Below are 22240 nucleotides of genomic sequence, written 5' to 3'. Positions count from 1 at the left end.
CATGCCTAGTGCCGATCAAATCGGCCACATTGCCTGGGGACTCGCCTTTGCTCAGTGCTTCCCAGCGGAGAGATGACGGTGGTTTTCCTTGGTGCATCCCCTTTGCTGGGTTGCTGCGCTATGGGAGCCACCACTTGAGGCTTTGTTTGGCTGCTGTCTGGGCTTGCTGCCTTTGGCTCGGAGGGGCTCAGAAGTTGAACATACCTGTGCCCAGAAAATCCCTCATTTTGGCTGCTGATCCCTTATTTTAGAGGCTGCTGGTCCCTTATTTTCAAATCTGTAAGTTGACAGCTATGACACAGCTAGCAGCAAATACTTCCCAGATTATCTTTTAATAAATATTGAAAAGAAAATGATAGCTCCTATTATCATTTTGTAGATATCTGCTGTTCAGTCTTCTGTCTACTTTCAACCTGTCAACCACCCTGTCTGAATTCCCTCTTCCTTTATCACCCTACTTCCCAGGTCCTTAGTGCGGTTTTGCTTCTACTGGGATTGGGAACAGCACAATGTAGAAGATACAGAGATATTCAGCTTCCCGAGGCATGCCCACACAGCCCTTTGCTCTGCCATTTATGATGCCCATGTCATAAATTGGCAGCTGTTTCTAATTCTATGTAGTTGAGAAAGCACACCTTGTGTGAAAAAAAAAATACAAAATAGATCTTTACTGATTAATCTGTTTCCAGTTGCAACTGTTACAGATAGTATACATCAAATAAATAGTATTGTTCATACTCTTTACAAACATACTTTGGTACAGGGGGAATGAAAATAATGAATAGCTCTTAATGTTCATAATGTTAACCATGTGCTTCTGGTCAAGTCACATCAGCTATTCATACGGAGCGGCAGATTTTAACACAGTCCATCTATGCTGTATAAACTTGGTAGCTGCTGTAAACATGAGGTTACTATAACATGTCAGTGCTGTGGGACTTATCATTGCCCTCATAGATTCCTCCCCTGACTCGGGCTTGACAACATCACATTATGGCCTAAGTATCCTTCCTTAACATGTTTTCTATGTTGGTGAACTTTAATCTTCTTGCTATGTCAAGTGGAGTCTCTCCTTCCTGAAAAAAAAAGAGATAAAATAAGCAAAGATAAAAATAAATCAAGACCGTAGTACGTCTGTGTGTGTGTGTGTGTGTGTGTGTGTAGATATTGACGAGCAACAGGGCTAATCTTTGAATATGGCTTCTTGTGTGAAATGCAATTCCTTCAGATTAGGGATGGAAAGATTTCCCCGTTTCAGTTCCCTCAAGTTTTTGAGTCTTGTATTCAGTTCTCCACATTGCTTGGCAATTTGTACATTTATTTGGAAAATCTTCATGAAAATCCACCAGCATTTCAGTACGAATCTCTCCTAATAAGCACTTGTTTGTATGCAGCTTTGACTTAATATGCCAGCAATTTCTCCTAATATAATTCATTTTTATACGTTATTTTCACTTGTATTAACTTTTAGGTACACTTTTAGGTACATTTTCCCCTAATATATGCATCTCTGTAGATAATGGAGAATGAAATAATGAAAGACGGATTAGTGAGAATTTTAAAGGGTGGCTGTATTTCAGCTCTCACATTTTTTCAGAAAGTGCAGATTGGATAGATTAACCTTTAATAATGAACAGAATCAATCTTCTCCCCTATTCCTACTTCAGATTGTGCCAGCTGTCGCCAGCTGTGGGTTCTAGAGTGAGGGAGAATTTCTCCACTGAAATTAGTGGGATTTCTCTTAATAATTCCCAATTGTTTATCCATTTTGAGATCAGTACAAAAGAATTGCCACTGGAGGAAGCAATTTTGATCAAAATATTCCCAGTCTTGCTAATATGAACACTTAATTCATTGTGCAAAGGAATAAAATACTTCTGCTTTTACAAAAGCTAATGACAGAAACAACACACACAAAAAGGAAACAAGTCAAATGCTTTTCCTCAACAAAGGCACAGCTTAGTATTGTGGGTCTCTGAACATGGAAAAAGAATATTTGGTGTCTTCATTCTGCAATGCAATATTGCTCACCTTGCAGAGGATTTGAGATTATTCATGGCCAAGAGAGAATGGTCATTTTTATGTGAATTGACAAAAGGATTTCTGAGGGCTCCAATTCAGCTGGTGCAGGTGCTCTTGAGAGCAGATACAGTGTGTGAAAAGAAATCCATTCAAAACGAATAGTATAATCCTGCATGGTCCAGCTCTTACATCTCTCCCATAATCAGCTGCACATTTCAGTTTACAGTGGAATGTTTTTAGGTGGTAAAAATTAAATTAGAATGCCCAAGGGTTGAGATTGTTTATAAGATGTAAATCAGGGATGAGAAACATAAAGCTCTCCAGATATTGTTGGACTTCAAGCTGCATAGCCAATAGATAGGACTCAGGGGTGTTGGGAGTCCAACAACTAGTGACAGGCCGTAGTTCCCCATACCTGATATATGGGAACTATACAAACATCAAGGCTTTCCTCAATCAATTACATGAGAAACAAATGATGAACAGCCTGGGTCTTCCAGAGGGACAAAGCAGTGCTGGCCTTCATTCTAGAAATGGACAACTACTTGGGACAGCAGGTTCTCCCTCAATGATAGTTGGTACCATCCAGAAGAGAGGATGAACCAGAAGCCTAGTCAAAGTCAGTCAAAACTATAGCTGTATTAAGCTCTGACTTTCTTACCTTGTCCTTTATAGAGAGATCAGAACCTGCTCCTACAAGTAGAGGAACGATGGATGGGTTCTTCATTTCACAGGCATAGTGGAGAGCTGTCCTTCCTGACTGAAAAAAACCAAACAATTACCCTTGGAAAGATATGCATTATTATAGAAGCAGACGTTTCAGTCATGTCCTAATGCTTCTCTGTTAATGCATCCTTTATTTCTAGAGGAAAGGAGAGCTGTGAGCCTTGTAACTTTGTAGCTGTGTTATGCTTCTAATGATTTGGTCTCTCCCCCCCCAAAAAAAACAATAAACCCCTAATGGTTTACTCCAACCTCTGCAGTTTTCCCTGTGTCAAAGTTTAACCTTCAGCTTTCTTAGGACGTGGACCTGTCCTCTTACACTTTGTAAAACAACTTGCACCCTGATGGAATGGTGGTGATGATTAGGAATGCATGTTACTGTCCTACAAGAGGGCTGCTGAAACAGAGTAGGGTGCCACAAGTGCTACAGAAAACAAATGATTTAAATTAACGGCCTCTGTGAGTCCAAACTACACATTTGCAGAGGATGGCCCACATGTGTTTTTCCCTGCTCTGGATATTTCCACACACACCCCTCTCTTCTTTGGGTATGGTTATACTTTTGGCCTCCACAGTTGCTTACAGACACACCGTTAAGACCATATCCATGGAAGACAATCTTACTCAGCTACAAGTGATTGCCAAAAAGGAAGATGACTTTTTGATCACTCCCAATGCAAAGAGCTGGGGATCCCACTATATCATTGTCCTAGAACCCTCCAAGGATATATATGTCCACTTACATCATCTGTAACATTAACATCGACACCAGCTCTAAGTAGCATCTTGATAAGATTTTCATTCTGCTTACTTCTGGATACCTGTTCCACAGATGGGCAATGGGGCATTGTTAGAATGACAGTTTATATTCACAATGAGAAAACTCTCATACTGAGTTGTGCAACAAAGAAAACTTACCGGTACTTCTATTCATGATGTGGAACTTTTTAAACATTTTATCAGCAAGATTGTATCAAAATGTTTGTTTCCCCCTAGCCTTCACCACTGAAATAAGCAGTTACTTAGTGAATGCAGTCTGTAGCGATCAAAGTTTAATATGCAATGTAAATTAGTCTAAATTCACTAAATTCACATGTCACCGTCAGGTGACTACAACTCAGCATCAATGCAGGTATACTGTGAAGTGGGCTCCATTCATTTCTGTGCATTGTACTTGCAGTTACAAGAATGCACTACATCATGTTACATAAATTCTGTGTGAGAAGCATGTACATTTCTTTTAAAAAAAAATAAAGTCATGTGCATGACTATTTGCTAGGAAGCTGTAATTGGCTTTGTGGCTTTCTAGAATGCATAGTCAACCATAGAAAACAAGTTCTATTGCCACATGTAACAATCACTCAAGGCCTATGGGTGCACACTGGCTTTTGGAAATAATTGAAGGGGCCCTGGTATGCCAAGGATGAGGGTCACTTAGGTCAAGGTTGATATCTTTGGCACACAAGCCAAGGTTGATATCTAATGGCTACAAACCAATATATGTATACTTTCTTTCTGTTCTGAGAGTGAGACAATGGGATTACCCAGTTGAGTTGATTTACCTTTTAGAGCAAGGGAGCACAAGTAATAGTTGGGCCCATAAAGTATGTTGTGAGAGAAAATATGTCCAGAAAAGGGGGTGTGGGGCCAGCGAGGAACCTTGGCACCTCAAATTTCAGTGGCACCATGTGCAATGCCAAAATCCAGCATCCTGCTTCTCGCCTTCTATTGGATGTCATAACTGTGGCAGCCCAGAAGTTCTGTGCCTGGTGCTACCAAACCAGATATGCTCCCCTAGATCTGCTGATATCTTACAGCTTTCACCAACCTGGTGTCCTCTAGATATTTTGGACTACAACTCTCATCAATCCCAGACAAGGTGGCCATGCTGTTTGAATGTCACCAGGTTGGTGAAGCTTTGTGAAGGCTGGTATATAAAGATGCTATTTTCATTCTTTTGCTGAACTTACCATGAGCAGATACCCAAGAAGCATAACAGGCATTAAGATGATAATGAGCAGGTAGTCAAGGAAGCTGAACCGTTTTTTGACAGCGTAATGTAAACATGTTCTTTCTTTCTAGAGAGAAGCAGAAGAACTCGCATTATATTAGGCAAATAGCTCCAATTCCCTTCCATTTTATACACAGAGTATGTTAGACATGTTTGTGGCACATTTCGCTTCTTTTTCTCTATTAGAAATTGCCTATGAGAAATATGCCTTGGTAATGGACTGAATGAGAGCCAACAAACTGAAACTCAATCCAGATAAGTGGTCCCCTAGACAAGCTGGGTGGGAGTTAACATGCTCTTGAAGGGATTACACTTCCTCTGAAGGCGCAGGTTCATAGCTTGGGGGTACTCCTGGATCTTTTACTGTTGCTCAAGGCTCAGGTGGCCTCAGTGGCCTGGAGTGCCTTCCATAAGCTTCAGCTGGTAGCCCAGCTACGTCCCTATCTGGCCAGGGATAGCCTAACTACTGTTGTCTATGCTCTGGTAACCTCAAGGTTAGATTACTGCAATGCATTGTACATGGGACTGCCTCTGAAGACAGTTCAGAAACTTCAGCTAGTGCTGAATTCAGAGGCCAGGTTGCCCACCAGAGCAAGATGGTTTGAACATATTACACGGATCCTGGTCTGACTGCACTGGCTACCAATTAGTTTCCAGGCCCAATTCAATGTCCTGGTTTTGACCTATAAAACCTTAAAGGGTTCAGGACTGCAATACTTCAAGGACTGCCTCTTTCCATATGAGCCTACCTGGACTCTGAGATCGTCTTCTGAGACCCTTCTTCATGTGCCTCCTACTTGAGAGGTACAGAGGGTGGCAGCACGAGAATGGGCCTCTTCTGCAGAGGCTCCCCATCTGTGGAATGCTCCCCTCAGGGAAGTTCGCCTGGCGCCTTCATTATACACCTTTAGGCACCAGGCCTTTGGTTGATTTGATTGACATCCTATGCCCTTTTAAAATGTGGCTCTTGGGGGGTGTTATTGGGTTGTTGTTGTTATTTTTATTTTTATTATATATTTTGTGGTTTTATATTTTGATTTTATTCTGTGAATAAGAACTGTGCATGTGAGAAAGATTTTGTTCAGATATACCTTCTTTAAACCAAATGACTCATGGAAAGGCAGCCTTATTGCATTAATTCCAAAACAGGGAACGGACAATCTACTTATTAACAACTATAGGCCTGTCACACTCCTAAATAAGGATTATAAACTATATGCAAATATATTAGCCAAAAGATCAAAAAAAGTCTTGCAGATGATTATACACAATGACCCAGCTGGCTTTTTGCCCGGGAGGCACATTTATAACAACACTAGGAACATTATAAACTTATTAGAGTATTTAGACTTAAGAATAGAAAAGAAGGCCATAGATGCTGAAAAAGGTTTCGATAGGGTCTCCTGGAAATTTATGAAAGATCTTTTAAACCATAAGGATTTTGGTATGCAGTATATAAAAGTGATTGAAGCAATATATTCAAAACAAAAAGCTAAAATCATAATAAATGGAAATTTATCACAGGAGTGTGAAATCAGTAAAGGGGTCAGACAAGGTTGCCCACTATCCCCCTTAATTTTTATATTAACATTGGAAGTTTTATGTAAACAAATTAGGGAGCAAAAAGATATAAAAGGGATTGTGCTGGGTTATAGAAGTTACAAAATGAGGGCATTTGCTGACGATCTAATTATAACTATGGAGCAACCAAAACAGAGTATAACAAAGGCATTGGAAATAATATATGGCTACGGTAAAGTTGCGGGGCTCAAACTGAATTTAAACATGACAAAACTATTAGTTAAAAATTTGTCGCCAGATGAAAAAGCAGAATTAGAAAAAATAATACAAATTAAAATCTACCCAAAAATCAAGTATTTAGGATTAAGGATAACACCAAAGAATATTAACTTGTATGAAGATAATTATATAAATTGTTGGAAAGATATCAAAAGACAGTTGGAGACATGGACAAGCTTAAATTTATCATTCCTGGGCCGTATTTCGGTAATTAAAATGATAGTCTTACCAAAGCTACTCTTTTTATTCCAAACAATTCCAATTATAGGAAAGACCAGCACTACTGACAAGTGGCAAAAAGAAATTTCTAAAATTTTGTGGAATGGTAAAAGACCAAGAGTAAAGCATAAGATATTAATAGATACTGTAGAAAGAGGTGGCTTCGGGTTACCGGATTTGAAGTTATATTACGAAGCCTCATGTCTTCTCTGGTTGAAAGATTGGTGTTTATTAAAAAATTGGGATATTTTAGATTTAGAAGGTCATGACACCCGTTTTGGATGGCATGGCTATCTTAATTATGGGAAAATAAAGGTGCACCGGAGTTTTTCAAATCATATAATAAGAAATGCTATATATAAGGTGTGGGGAAAATACAAAAGATATTTGGAACAGAAAACCCCAAGATGGAACTCTCTATTAGAAGCAATCGCTGTTAAAAAAAAAATAACATCAAAGAGAACTGGATAACGTATAACACAATATTAAGGGAGGAGGAGGGTCAACTAATATTGATAAGTTATGAGAAAATAAAAGATCACTTTTCTAGTTGGCTTGATTACTTCCAGGTTAATGAAATGTTCAGACAGGATAAGCAGATAGGTTTTGAAAAGGAGCCTTTAAGATTTGAAAGAGAATTACTGAATAGTAAAACTAAAATAATCTCAAAAATGTATAGACTTCTTTTAGACTACGAAGTAATGGATGAGGAAGTTAAGGCTTCAATGATAAAGTGGGCCCAAGATGTGGGCTGTCCAATTATGCTAAAAGATTGGGAAAACTTATGGAAGGTAAATCTGAAATTTACAGCCAGCTATAATATAAGAGAGAACATGATGAAAATGGCTCATAGGTGGTACGTCACTCCTTCCAGATTATCAAGAATGTATAAAAACTTGGCGAATGCTTGCTGGAGATGTGGAGGAAATAACGGTGACATGATCCACATGTGGTGGACGTGTGAAAAGATTTAAAAATTTTGGGGGGAAATATACGATGAACTAAAAAAGATGATGGGGATAACTTTTACTAAAAAACTGGAGGCATTTCTATTAAGTATTATAGATAAAGAGATCCCCAAAAATCTAAGAGAGTTATTCTTGTATGCAACCACAGCGGCTCGTATACTTGTGGCCAAGGGATGGAAAGATCACGAAGCTCCAAAAATAACAGTTTAGCAAATCAAATTACAGGAATTGGTGGAGACGGCTCAACTGACTAGCAAACTCAGAGGAAACTCAAAGCAAAAAGTTGCAGAAAAATGGGATGGTTATATAGAAGATATGTTCAAAAATATAATAATAGTTTTGACTCCGTGCTAGCATTCGAGTGATAAAGGAACTAAAAGGAGGTGAATAACAATTAAGGATTTATTATGTTTTCAGAATGTATTAGAAAAATTATACAGAAAGGTTTATTGTTTTGTGTACATTCAAATGTAAGATAAAACATATGCAAAGGGACTTGGCAGGAAGTCAAAGTTGAAGAAAAGATTTTGGAAGATAAAAGTGGAAAAATATTTACTTTCATTATTATCATTTTGTTTGCGGGTGTGGGTGTGTGGGTGTCTGCACATATGTGTGTTGTTGTATGCAATGTTTGGGAGGAAATAAGACGGTAAATAACAAATAAACTAAATATCAATGTATGTAGTTTTTATTTCTTAATTATATTTAGTGGTAGCATGGCTGTATTGTTTTTTTGTAACATAAAATCATTCAATAAAAATTATTAATAAAATAAAATAAACCAAATGTCTTAGCTGTGTCTGAGCACAAAAAATTATTTATGGGAAAAGTGGATAACAGCATCTATCTTTTTCTGGATATTTGAGGATGTTAAGCTAATCAAATAATGAGTGAGAAACTTACCCCCTCCACTTCAAGGTATAGATCACATTATGACTTTAGTAACTTAAAGGAAGACCTCATTGGGTATACGTTTCCTGAGACTTGCCTTATTTTTTATGTTTACATCAGCATTCATTTTCAGAAGATAACTGACAATTCTGTTGTGCCCCTTTTTGCAGGCACAAATCAATGGTGTGTCTCCTCCAAAGCTGTCCTGGACGTTCAAATAACTGCTGTCTTCTTCCAGAAGGAGCTGCAGTTCATTGAAGTCATTATTATAAGCTGCCTGACAAATGGGCTGCAGAAGAAGAAGTAGTGGGAAATGAAGACAGTTCAACAAAGTGTCTTAGGTTAACAAACGTAGACTTAGACTTGTGGTGTTTTGCTGACTAGACATGAGCATGCAGAGAGCTTTCCATCTACCCTAACCAGATTACTACAAAACCGCACATCTAGATCCTTCATAGAATTGTAGTGTTGGAAGGAACCCTGAGGGTCAACGAGTCTAACTCCCTGCAATGCAGGAATCTCAACTAGATCACACATGACAAATAATCATCCAGCCTCTTCTTAGAAACCTCCGAGGAAGGAAAGTCCATCACCATGAATGTAGCTGTGTAAGATTTCCAGCATGGCGAAGCTTAAGAGGAGTCTGGGTGTGCAGCAAAATAGACAAATGAACACTTCACTGGCAGCTGAAACTCACCTTCACTACACTGTGATAAAAAAGGTAAAGGTAAAGGACCCCTGGGTGGTTAAGTTCAGTCAAAGGCGACTGTGGGGTGCAGCGCTCATCTCGTTTTCAGGCCGAGGGAGCCACCGTTTGTCCAGATACAGTTTTCTGGGTCATGTGGCCAGCATGGCTTAACCACTTCTGGTACAATGGAACACCTTGACGGAAGCCAGAGCGCACGGAAACGCCGTTTACGTTCCCACTGCAGCGATACCTATTTATCTACTTGCACTGGCATACTTTAGAACTGCTAGGTTGGCAGGAGCTGGGACCGAGCAACGGGAGGGCACCTTGTCACGGGGATTCCAACTGCCAACCTTCTGATCGGCAAGCCCTAGGCTCAGTGGTTTAGACCACAGCGCCACAGTGTGAACTGCCCCACATGAAAGAAAATTGTTACAGAACATACACCCATACCACTAAACACCCTTACCACCACACACACGTTTTCGGAATGCATGCAAACTTAAATATAGCAGAATAGAGAGTAAAACCAGATGAGAAACTGCTACCTTGGATTGCATAATCAATGCAAGTAAAGCAAAAACACAAATGCAACACCACTATCACCACTTCTTGATAGAAATGTTTGCACTAGATCTGCCCACACAGTTTAACTTGCAGTTGCAATTGAAATCCACAGAGTGGAGCTAGCAAATTACTCTTTATAGACTCCGTTCAAAGGGAAACTGCCATAGTCATGGCTCATTTGGGGATTTGGGGGATATGTGTCAGACTTGCTTCCTTCTGAATTCCTGTTTCAACACCAATGCCTAACCCAAAAACAAATCGAGTTTTGTTTTTTGTATCTGCCAAGGCTGTACATTGTACATTTAAAGCACATGTGCTAGTGAATGTGCATATATCAGCAGATTTTGTACATTCTCTGGTCTTTAGACATAATCCTCAACAGTTAATAGTAATAAACAAAACAACAACAACAACAACAATAACAACAACAACAACAATTTTGTTATTTATATCCCATCCATCTGGCTGGGTTTTCCCCAGCCACTCTGGGCAGCTTCCCTCATATATAAAAACATAATAAAACGCCAAGTGTCAAAAACTTCCCAATACAGGAGTGCCTTCAGATGTCTTCTAAAAGTCATGTAGTTCTTTATCTCCTTGACATCTGGTGGGAGGGTGTTCCACATGAGATAAAAAGGTAAAGGTACCCCTGCCCGTAGGGGCCAGTCTTGACAGACTCTAGGGTTGTGTGCCCATCTCACTCTATAGGCCGGGAGCCAGTGCTGTCCGCAGACACTTCCGGGTCACGTGGCCAGTGTGACGAAGCTACTCTGGTGAGCCAGAGCCGCACACGGAAACGCTGTTTACCTTCCCGCTAGTAAGCGGTCCCTATTTATCTACTTGCACCCGGCGGTACTTTCGAACTGCTAGGTTGGCAGGCACTGGGACCGAGCAACGGGAGCGCACCCCGCCGCGGGGATTCGAACCGCTGACCATGCAATCGGCAAGTCCTAGGCACTGAGGTTTAACCCATAGCGCCACCCGCGTCCCATCACCCATGATGGGGTGTCCCATGAGGTACACAGTAATATTTATCTGGAGCCCCAACCCTTTGTTCTTGTTGCTTAGCATGGAGGAGTCTGTGGTGTCTTTGTGAAATATGGCTTACTTCGTAAAGACACATTTACGTGTATTTACACCTGAGTTTTGATGGAGGGAGTGCAGAATAATCTGAGTGCCATAAAATCAGATGATACTGTATACTCAACTCATATAAAGCAAAAGCCTCCCACCCCGCCTAATGTTTCTAAGTGAGGAGAAGCTAAAGAGAGAGTCACGTGGCATTCAAAACTGCAGTCACAGTTTAAATCCACAGAGTGGTGCTAGCAGATTAGTCACCATTGGCTCAATCAAAAGGAAACCTGCAAGAGTCACAGCTTAAACACCTGACACATCCCGCGTGCTTCCTTGTTCATCTCGCATACAAGAATTCTGGCACCCATGTGGCACCTGAAACAGACCTTTGTATGTAGCAGCAGGAAGAGGATGAGTGCTGTGGCATCTTACTAGTTTATCATTAACTTTCACAAGCAGTAAGAAGACTGAGAAAGTAGTGAGAGAATGCATACTACGTATTCAGATGGACTGGATTCAAAAGCCACCTGAGCTCACCGTGCAAGCACAAAAACCATACATATGGAAGTCTGGAGAAAGAAGAATTGAGAGTAGCTCAGGGAGCGGGGGCTGAAGTAGCATCAGTCTATTTTTTGTCTCTCTCGCCTTCACATCTATCCTCTGCCCTGCCCTGTATTAAGCTGTGACATATTTTTAAAAATACATTAAAGTGTTTATTTAAATCATTGTCCATTTGCAAATGTATTTAATAAATAATAATAATAATAATAATAATAATAATAATAATAATAATAATAATTTATTTATACCCCGCCCATCTGACTGAGTTTCCCCAGCCACTCTGGGCGGCTCCCAATCAAATGTTAAAAACAGTACAGCATTAAATATTAAAAACGTCCCTAAACAAGGCTGCCTGCAGATGCCTTTCAAAGATAGGCCTGCAGATGCCTTTCAAAGATAGGCTTTAGGATAGTTTTGAAACATGCATTTCAAAAGAAATTTTGAGATGAAAACTCTTTGGGAGACATTTGGGAATTGCAGAACCTCATGGGGGCGGGGAGCCATTCCTGGCACATTAGTCTGGGACAAGGGAAGCCAATGTAGTGCCCCTCCAAATGTAGTGAACTACAACTCCCATCATGCCTTATCATTGGGGCTTCCGGCTGGCGTTGATGGGAGCCGAAGTTCCAAGAGAAAAGCAGAGCACTACACTGTTCCACACTGGAATCAACTGGAAGTCATTTATTCACTCAGGCTTCCTTTCAGAATTTGCAAAGATCAGATTCCCAGATCATCCTTAATCTCCCAAGGTAATGTTCAGTAACAGCAGCAGCAGCAGCAGCAGCAGGACACCCTCTTTCCTCACATGTGTAATACATAAAAAATTCCTTCCAATAGCACCTTAAAGACCAACTAAGTTAGTTCTTGGTATGAACTTACACTTACATTGACCTATTGCAGTCGTTAAGAGTCATCAACAGGCTCATCACAGCTATCTGCCAATCACCCATTCCCACCACCCTTCTGAGTAATACCCCTCCCCACCTTCTCACTATATAGAAGGATCTGGCAACTTCTGTTTCAGTGTATCTGAAGAAGTGTGCATGCACACGAAAGCTCATACCAAGAACTAACTTAGTTGGTCTTTAAGGTGCTACTGGAAGGAATTTTTGTTTTGTTTTAACTATGGCAGACCAACACGGCTACCTATCTGTATGTGTAATACATATTACACTCAGGTCCAAATCTGGAAGGGCAGCAGGGTTGCATCAGAGAAGCAGTAAGGCCCGTGAAACAAAGGTAGTACAAGACCTTCGGCAACTCAACAGGCTTCACTGCTGGTCACTGACAAACTATGGAGTCACCTGTCTTCAATCTTAGTTGAAGGGAATTTACTAAAAGAGCATTTTTAAAGGATATTTATTACACTAGTCAGAGCTCAGACCCTATTTTCCATGGACAGTCCCAGATTTACAGAAACCGTCCCAGTTTCTTACTGATCCTGGAATGTCCCACTTTTTCTTGGGACATCCCTATTTTCATCGGAGAATTGCTGGAGGGTATATGGCTATGCGAACCCTGAGCCAAGGAGATAAGTAACTGTACAACCTTTAGAAGACATCTGAAGGCAGTCCTGTTTGGGGGAAGTGTGTATATGTAATTTTATTATGTTGTTATATATGTTGGAAGCCACCCAGAATGGCTGGGACTACCTAGTCAGATAGGTGGGGTATAAATAATAAAATTATTATTATTACAATTATTATTACTATGGGATGGGATGTACCTATTTTCATTGGAAAAAAATGTTGGAGGATATGAGAGCTGATTTGTAGCTCACTTGGAATCATTTAGCTGCCAGCAAGCTTCAATATTCAGCTCTTGCATAGGTTTAAGATTAAAATACAAAAAAGGGCATTCTTATGAACATTTGTCATGGTCACTACTTTATATGCTATAGTAATAGCATGTGATTTAAACACTTTATGTGGGGATGCCTCTACAGAGGCTTCCCTAAATGGCAGTGAGGCACTGGCAGTCCATTCAAATGTGACATTGTGGGGAACTGGGGATGTGCCACTACTCAGCCTGATAAAGGATAAAGGTGGGGTGGATTATGCAGAAATGGCAAGAATGACTGGGAAACTCAGAAACCAGGAGGACCAAAACTTCAGCAAAGAATGAGACAAATTTATATTATATTTGACAGACCACTGTAAACACTTGAACTCTTTGGCAGGTCTTAAATAACTCTTGTAATGTTACATAGACTTTGGACATAATGGGAGGACTGGAAAATTAGGAGGGCTTATAGTATGCAGTTGAAAAAGTTAACTAAAGTACCCACAAAGGTGCAGAGGGAAGTCTAGAGTTTTGAAAGAATCTTGTGTAATTTTTATTATTTATGATTTTGAGTGTGAATGAATTTGTAAAATCAAATAAAAAATTTTATTTAAAAAAATTATTTATTAAAAAAGTGGGGTGAAAAACACAATGGGTGTAGGTCCCAAGTACCAAGGAAGAAAAGGGGAAACTGGTGAACCAAAATACAGGCAAGGATGAGTCAGCAAAAGAGTCGGCAGCAGAAAGAATGAGGATGAATGGAAGCTCATGAGAGAGGAGGAGAGCAAAAGGCAGCATGTGAATGAAGTAGGGAAGTCAGACCATTCTGGTGAAAATGGAAAAGGGAGCTGAAATTGCTGCAGTTTGCATGTTCATCTGTGGTCATGAATGGAAATCAGCCAAACAAATTATTTTTAGGAGATGTAATTCTTTTACACACTGTTTTGACATTTCCTTTACATTGAAATCAAGGTAAGTTACGTAAGAGGTTATGTAACTTACATTGAATAGCGGATGGCGAGACGTTGTTGCTGGCATCCGTCTGTCTCGAGAGACAATGGAGTGCACCTCCAGGGGTGAAGTCAAACTGCTGTGTTATATAGCAGCACCAAAGTGGCCTCCCTGTGACACAAGCCTGGGCAGTGTGTGTGGACATCCTGGGCTTCCCAAACAAGACCCTCCCCCCTCTCTCAGGCTTGCTGATGTGGTCCAAAGGAAAGCAGAGCAATACATTAGGCACCAGTTTGGCTGCAGGAGTTGCCAGATGGAAGTGTAGAAGGTGCCATCCAGCTGTTAGGACTCCACTCCAGATTTGCTGAAATATACTCGGAGTTGAGTGTGGATTTCATGCTCTTTATTCAGCTCATAGCAGTGAGGAATGGAATTCCCCCCGAACTGTCTGCTATATATACGTTATTTACACAATGGGCCCCACGTGATTGGCTAATTCCGGGATTCTCCTGTAGGCCAATCAGGTTGCGGATTCACTTCCATCTGGAGTTGGATTGGGTGGCTCCTGCAGACCAATCATACTTCTGCAATTTGGATCCTATTTAACTCAGTACACAACATTTGTATAGGCTTCACTCCTCAGCTTTTTCTTCTCCCAAAGATATCTGGCAAGGCAGCAGAGATTTAGAATCAGAACTTTCCTTCTCCTAGATGGGATACCTTCCCAGGTTCAGGAGCCCCATCTGCCCCTCACTTCCCTCTCCAGCACATGCAGAAACTGCCTTCTTGGTTGTTTGTCTTGGCCACTCAATCTGCCAGAGCCTGTCTTCACATGCAGGGGAAGTTCCTAACTCACTGAGTGTTTGAAACCCATTGGCTACACTCACCTGGTTTTGCTGGCCAGTCAAAGCAGCTTCCTAGGGAGTAGATGCTGTCACATGCTGACAGCTTCTATAATAATAATCATTAATAATAATTTTATTATTTATACCCTGCCCATCTGACTGGGTTTCCCCAGCCACTCTGTACAGAATATATAAGACATAGTAAAACAACAAACATTAAAAACTTCCTGATACAGGGTTGCCTTCAGATGTCTAGGAGTCACAGGTGAGAGCTGAGTTCAGAGTGGGAACCAAAAGTGGACAAACTACCCAAGAAGGAGCAGGACATGCCCCCCACCAGAGGTACTACCCCTCCCCTAACACTCCATGCACACTGTGAGATGAATAATGTAGTATATTGTGGAAGCTGAACTGCAGTAGAAAAGAGACAGTGCTGATTGTGACAAATACAGGTCAGAATGGAAACTGCAGCCTTCTCACACCCCTAGTGTGAAGGTAGGGTCAGAGTCATACATAGGGTCCCTTGCACCCTTGGCAAGCAACTGTACTGGCACAGTCCCCCGGGGAGGGATCACTTCACCACAATAGCCACATTAGAAATTCCTACATTTTACATGGCCCAAGTATTCAAGGCATCCAGAGTAAGAGGCAGGCAAGGCGGAAGAGTGAAAACATCCACATGCCTTTAGGCCATGGTGCAAGAAGGATGGGAAGCTTCTCTCATGTTTGATCTCACCGCAACAGTGGCAGCACATCACCAAACTCCTATATGTCAAATACTCCATAGTCTCCAGTGGTCTACCTTGCCATTTCACTTACTACTTAAGCTTCCAGCTCTTGTCTAAACTCACAACCTTGCACAGACAACTGGAGACAGATTTCTGGGGTGATTTTTGCACCCTTGCTGGGCCTGTGTCCCCAGCAGGGACCAATTTCACCAATCCCTAGGTATGTCTCTGGGTAGAGTGGGAGTCTGACATACGAGAGTGCAAAAGTGGGGGAATGGAGGACAGAAAGGGAATGTGTATGTGTGAATGAGTGTGAAATGGAGAAGGTGGGGTGACAAGCAGAGGCAAAACAGCAGCAGCAGCGACAACAACCCTAGAAAATTAACAAGAGACAGGCCCAAGGCATTGACTAAAAGCATGAATAAGGAGAAATACCATCAGCTGCAATGTTAAGAGGGGCAAGATTGTAGCTGAATAAAAGTGAAGAGTAAGCATTATCAAAGATGTAGGAAACAGATTATGGGAAGAAGGAGGTTTGTAAAGTTGGGAGCAGGAGTCTAAACAAACAATAAAAGTGGATCTACTGATCAGAAGAGCTCTAACCTCACCAGGTGGTTCTGAACATAAGAGACACACGCTGGAGTTCTGAAGGCAGTTGTGACCCACAAGGAAGTAAGGCAGTAATGCCTTATACAGGAATGCATGTGTTATGCACCTCCAGTAAAAGCAAACAAACCTGGCCCTCTGCCTTTTGCATTGCAATGAAATGTGTGAGTAAAACAAAGAACACAGAGGCCAGATTAAAAAGATCCAGATCATTCCCTGAAATGGAATGCTATCCAACCAGACATGACAATTGGCTCATCTGTGTGTAAGTCAGAAAAGTCTTCTTCCCATTCACATTTAACAAGCATTCACATTTTCTCCACATGCTGTACATTTAGATAATGATCCTTTAAAACATAGAAACAGGTTTTTCTTGAGCAGTGCAGTAGTGCTACACCCCAAAATCACAAACACCAATAAGTTTTTCTCTAAATCTGGGATTAAATGTATATGGTGTTCTCACGCCCTCTAAAAGGAATGCTTCTGTTCAGGGTCCCAGGCAGACAGGCATGCTCTCCTCCAGGATATTACAAAGTGAAAGAGGTTCAAGCAAGCCCATTCAGTGCTGCTGCTCCACAGTTTTCTGGTTTTCTTTTCCAAATGATACTCAACATTCCAGGGCTCCTGGACGTCACTGAGCTTACTCAATCCCTGTCACTGAGTTTACTGTTTGGGAGGGTTTCCCTCCTCTGATTTTTGTTTTAAACATTTAATGGCTCTGCATATTTTGGGGTTCTCCAAAGAATGCTGATACACCATCTGTTGTTTCTTAATGACTCCCTGTCTATCAGCACTCAACTGTCTAAGTTCATTAATAGGGGGAAAGATTTTTACAAATGTATACAGATAGTTGACGCAAAAATACACAATTGTTTAAATATATAGTTTGGTTTTTTAAAAAAACTATACTGGATTTTTTTCTCTCCCAATCAAGCATTATATACATTTTATAAAATAAAATAACTATAATTTATTACAGTTTTTTCTTCTTTTTTAAATGAGGGCAAATATTTTGTGTCTGTGTGGCTTATTTCATTAAGGTTCACAGGCCAGGACTTGAACTAAGCTACAGGATGGATCTAATGTGAGGTGCGCATGAGGATAAAGAATTGCTTTTCACCATTTTTTGCCCCTCTCATTAACAAACATCTACAGAAATATCCATGCTGAGGACTCTAGGAAAGAATGCCCAGTTCATGCTGTTTAGCTGCCATAAACCACAATATTCCTTCAAATACCTGCCCTTGATATCTGTAATCTGGTTATTACATTTACTATGATTATGCCTTAGACCCTCAGGTCACTTTTAAAGTTACACTTGAGGAAGTACTTAAATGAGACTTTATAAATCCTTTGAAACAGACCTGCTAGACTTCTGTTGTATTCTAGCAGACTAGGAAACGCCTTACATACCTGTGAGTATAATATCCCCATGGCTTTTTTTGTATATTGGGATTCTGGCTGGAATCCTCTGCTCCTTCGTGGATTAGCAGGCTCTTGACTTTGTACTGTCCTTCGATTTGATGAAAATGTAACCTGCAAAGTCCTTCAGCCGAGCACTCTGAGCAGCAAACAGGCTCAAGTATTGTACTCAACTCCCAAGCACTTCCTACTGTTGGCTGCAAGTTGGCTTTCTTAATCAGTCACACCGAGAGCCAATGGTGTGCTTAGAGGCCCTGCCCAGTGAGGCAGAGGTGAGTATTGCTTTGCAGAAAGACTCCCACATCTCCGTAGTACAAGTTACAACAGAAAGAGAGTTGGCTCACGCTGTCAGTTTGGCAACATAAATTAGAGGTTTCCTTAAAGGAAGCTGTTGAAATAAAAGCAAGAGAAACATTGAAAGCTCTTTCAGTTCGTACAATGTGTCTTTAAAGAGGACCAAACTGGCAAAAGAGAATGAAACTGTAAAACCAGAAATGGCAGAATGATTACATTGTTATTTGAGGAGATACAAGCAGCTGCAGACAAAACGTAATGCATATGAATGCCAAACACACACACACACACACACACACACACACACACACACCCCTGCCCAGGCACTCATTCCAAAATTGTGACTTCTGCAGGAGAATTACCATATTTTCCCATGTATAAGACTAGGGTTTTTTCCTAAGAAATTATGTCAAAAATTAGGGGGCGTCTTATACACGGATACATCTCTCCCCGTTTTCTTAAATCTGAGTCCCCCAAAATAGGGGGGCGTCTCAGATTGATGGGGGAAATTAGGAACCAATGTGACCAGAGATTCTCCGAGGACTGGAAGAAATTTACAGAGTATATCAAAAATTTCTGTGATGAGCAAATAATGTTCGTTGGCTTTCCAGAAGCTCTGTGAAATTACTGTTAGAAATATTGTTTAAAAAATATGATGTGTTTAAGAGTATCTGAGTGCAATATAATATTGGGAAATGTGAGACGAAGATAAAAAAAATAAATGGAAAATTATCAGACAAGCTGAGGGAAGTTCTGGAATAAAGGGTTTAAGTTAAAAATGGATGTATAATTTTGTAAAAAAATTTTTTTAATGGAAAATCTAATAAAAAATATTTATATAAAAAAATGGGGGGGGGCGTCTTATCCATGGGGGCATCTTTGTACTGTGCTAACAGGCATTTTACTTTTAGCCACCTGCACCCTCTAAATATTGTAGGAATAGCAATATAGTTCCTTCCAGGTGTTGGTGGAATACAAATCCATCAGCCCCATCCAACATTGAAGATGGTTGGGAATTATGGGAGTTGCAGTCTACATCTAGAGGGTACCATCCTGACTATACTTTCTGAAAGTAACTTCAGCTTGACATTTCTGCATTGCAGGGAGTTGGGCTAGATGACAGTTGGGGTCACTTCCAACTCTACAATTCAATGATGTGATGATTTCGTGGTGAGTTTGGCAAAGGTTGTGGTTGCTCATTTTCACTGTGGAGTGAGCACAAATCCATCAATGCTACAACAAAACACTCTTAAGTCTTGCAAAACAAGTTCAGCAGTCCCACCCTGGTACTCGTGCATATTTATATTTACAAGATCATCTCTTGAGTGTGAGTCCAGTGAGGAGGAGCTGATCTGCCCCAAGGCTGCACTGATCAAAGGCCTTTCCACCTTCTCCTAGGCCGGGAACTACTATATGGAACTAAAAAGGTTTCGGTCATCACTCAGATTGGGAGGGGAAACTTGGTGGGTTTTTTCAGCATAGCAAAAAGGAATTGGTCGCTACTGCTTATATGGAAGGTGAGAACTGACACCTCCAGTCTAACCAAGCCAGTCTACAATTATGTCCTTTGTTTAGTACACAAGATTGACAGATAGCAAGTAGTTCTGGCTTCAATTCCATTTACTGCTTTGGAACTTTGAAAGCAAGTTTCAAACTTTAGCTGTATGGCCTTATCTAAATTTTCTTAGTAGTTCATCCTATCGATTTCAGACACCTCAACATGCAATAAATATTCTTAGGCTTGCAGCATATTCCTAACCAGGTCTATTCTGTAATAAATTTCACTGCTGCCAAGGTGACTTGCTATCCCAAAAATGATGGGCTTTCTTTCCTTGGAGATTGGATGGCCATCTGCCATGAATGTGTGAGTCAAGATTCCTGCATTGCAGGGGGTTGGACTAGATGACCCCTGGGGTCCCTTCCAACTGTACAATTCTATGATTCTAAATAACACCCCGATCTAATGCAGACTTATGTGCATGTAAGCTCAATTCTTTCAGCTCCACCTACCAGCAAAATGGAGATCTATTCATGCAGCTTTAATGTTTAAAAGGTGACTAGGATCAGCTCTTCAGCTGCAGAACATGTGGCTGAGATCACTGGCCTCAGTCCAGATGTGTGCAAATATAAAAATAACAACTGCTCACACATTGTCCTTTAATGGAAGCTGCCTGCAGTCTAGGGAAACCAGAGCCAGCCTCCCTCTCTAATATTACTGACTCCAATAATTCCAGCTTTCTTTTTTAGCTATTCATTTTGGTTGGCGATTTACATGTGCCGCACTCTTTTAATGGCATCCAGAAAGCTACATACCTAAGCAAAGATCCTTCTTTACATGCTTGGAACTTAGTGACTGGCAAAGTAACTATAAGTGGTGCATTTTACTTCTAACTCAATTTATTCCACATCTAAAGCAGTCTGTTGACATCTGTTTCTCTTTAGATTTAAAGAGTGTTGCTAAGGATCTTTAATGTTTGCAATTGACAAACACCTGCCTCACCATTTATTTAGAAGCCTGCCCACAATACAGTACTTGATGCCACAGGAAGTTTGAGGAAAGCTAGTTAAATCAGTTTTAAGGTGCTACTGGAAGGAATTTTTTTGTTTTGACTATGGCAGACCAACACGGCTACCTATCTGTAACTAAATCAGTTTTGTTTGCCTTTTTCTCCAGTGTGGAGAACAAAAGGCTGTACAGACAAGTGACAGTGGCATGTGGAGTTTTGAAAGTCAGCAATCATATTTTCCTCGAAAGATGGGCAACACCCAAGGTATGTGTAGGTATGTGTAGTATGTGTAGACTCATAGCAATTTCTGCTTATCAGTAGAAGGGGCATAAACATGCAATAAATAATTTTATATTCACTGATTTGGATAATTGAATTCTATAAAAGTAGGGTATGCTAGCATGCAGGGCTGTAAAATGTCAGCTATCTAATTTTTCTTTGCATATGTTCTAGGCATTTGATCTAGGTTCTGCTAACCCATAAGCATTCGTTGCATTGTATTTTTTTCCTAATGTGGAAAAATACAATGCAATAGTTAATACTTTCATAGAATCATAGAATTGTAGAGTTGGAAGGGACCACAAGGGTCATGTGAGGTTTTGAGTGACTGAGCTCATAGTATATCATTTTATTTTCACCAACACTGCAAATAAGATGATGTATGGCTCAAAAATGCTGCCCTGCAAGGCTTTCAGAAAGCTAGAAATTGTATTTTTGTTCACCAGACCTAGAGAGTCTGGTTGTGCTGCAAATGAGCAATCTGTCTTACATATCTGTTGTTCCCATAATTGTGTCACAAGGTCAATATGCATTATTTCATTTTGTCTGACACAGAGAACAAGATGGAACATGATGGGCCTGCTGTTGGCAGAAAGGGCTTTTGGAAATAGGTTGTTATCGTCCTGCAGGATTACAGAATGGAATTTCCTCTTGGGTTCCAGGAAGGTGAGACTCAAGGCATGTGAGTAGAATACAGCAATTGCTAGCTCCCCGTAACAGTACCAAAAGCATACAGCAAATCATCTCTAGAGTTGTCACTGAATCAGAAGCAAAATCAAAGCTTCCTTTGATGCTCTTTCAGGAGTGGGTAAGCATCCTCCCTCCTCACCTGGCTGGATGTCATGTCATCTTATGGGTGGGAAAACATTAAGGAGCTAGGTTTTCTTTTGTTTTTTGTTTTTTGTTTTGTTTTGTTTTGTTTTGTTTTACGTTAGTCTGGTTTGAAGCTGGGAGCTGAAAAGAGACAGAGGTTTGACTTGTTCTCTATGCTGAATCAAAAGCTATGAGTTTGGGACCCTCCTAGAAACCTAATGGGGAAGCAAGATCTGTTGGAGTGTTAATACTGTGAGCCTTTCTATCTTTTGCTCAGGTTGTATAGATGTCTAAGTAAAACCATATATCCTAAAGACATTGCAGTCCCCAATGACCTTCTTTCCAAAGAAAGTGAACCCTGGGCAAGTGCTGGCACTCCTGGAGTCTCTCACTGCTCAGAGATTAGTGCGTACTCAATGATATTAGAGGCAGGTCCCAAAACATATAGTAAAGCTACTGAAATTCACATCATATAATACTGTTGGGAAA

General features: G+C 40.6%; 1 protein-coding gene across 1 annotated transcript; it reads right to left on the bottom strand.

Annotated features, from left to right (window-relative positions):
• Positions 1-650: 650 nt before the first annotated feature.
• Positions 651-18241, bottom strand: ANKRD22 (ankyrin repeat domain 22). The gene is made up of 6 exons (XM_028729701.2): positions 17850-18241; positions 8732-8923; positions 4716-4823; positions 3489-3566; positions 2684-2782; positions 651-1076 (listed from the first exon to the last, which is right to left on the bottom strand). Exons 1-6 carry the CDS (start codon positions 17868-17870, stop codon positions 999-1001), a joined length of 576 nt encoding a protein of 191 aa, XP_028585534.2. The 5' UTR covers positions 17871-18241; the 3' UTR covers positions 651-998.
• Positions 18242-22240: the final 3999 nt, after the last annotated feature.

This window comes from Podarcis muralis, chromosome 6 (genome assembly GCF_964188315.1).
Source record: "Podarcis muralis chromosome 6, rPodMur119.hap1.1, whole genome shotgun sequence".
Taxonomy (NCBI): Eukaryota; Metazoa; Chordata; class Lepidosauria; order Squamata; family Lacertidae; genus Podarcis; species Podarcis muralis.
This window is presented reverse-complemented; position numbering and strand designations above follow the sequence as displayed.

Coding starts and splice junctions, on each gene's coding strand:
- ANKRD22 (XM_028729701.2), bottom strand. CDS start 17,870: ATGGGGATATTATACTCACAG. Junction 8,924..17,849: donor TGGGGATATTATACTCACAG/GTATGTAAGGCG, acceptor CTTCTTCTGCAG/CCCATTTGTCAGGCAGCTTA. Junction 1,077..2,683: donor ATCTCTCTATAAAGGACAAG/GTAAGAAAGTCA, acceptor TTTTTTTTTCAG/GAAGGAGAGACTCCACTTGA.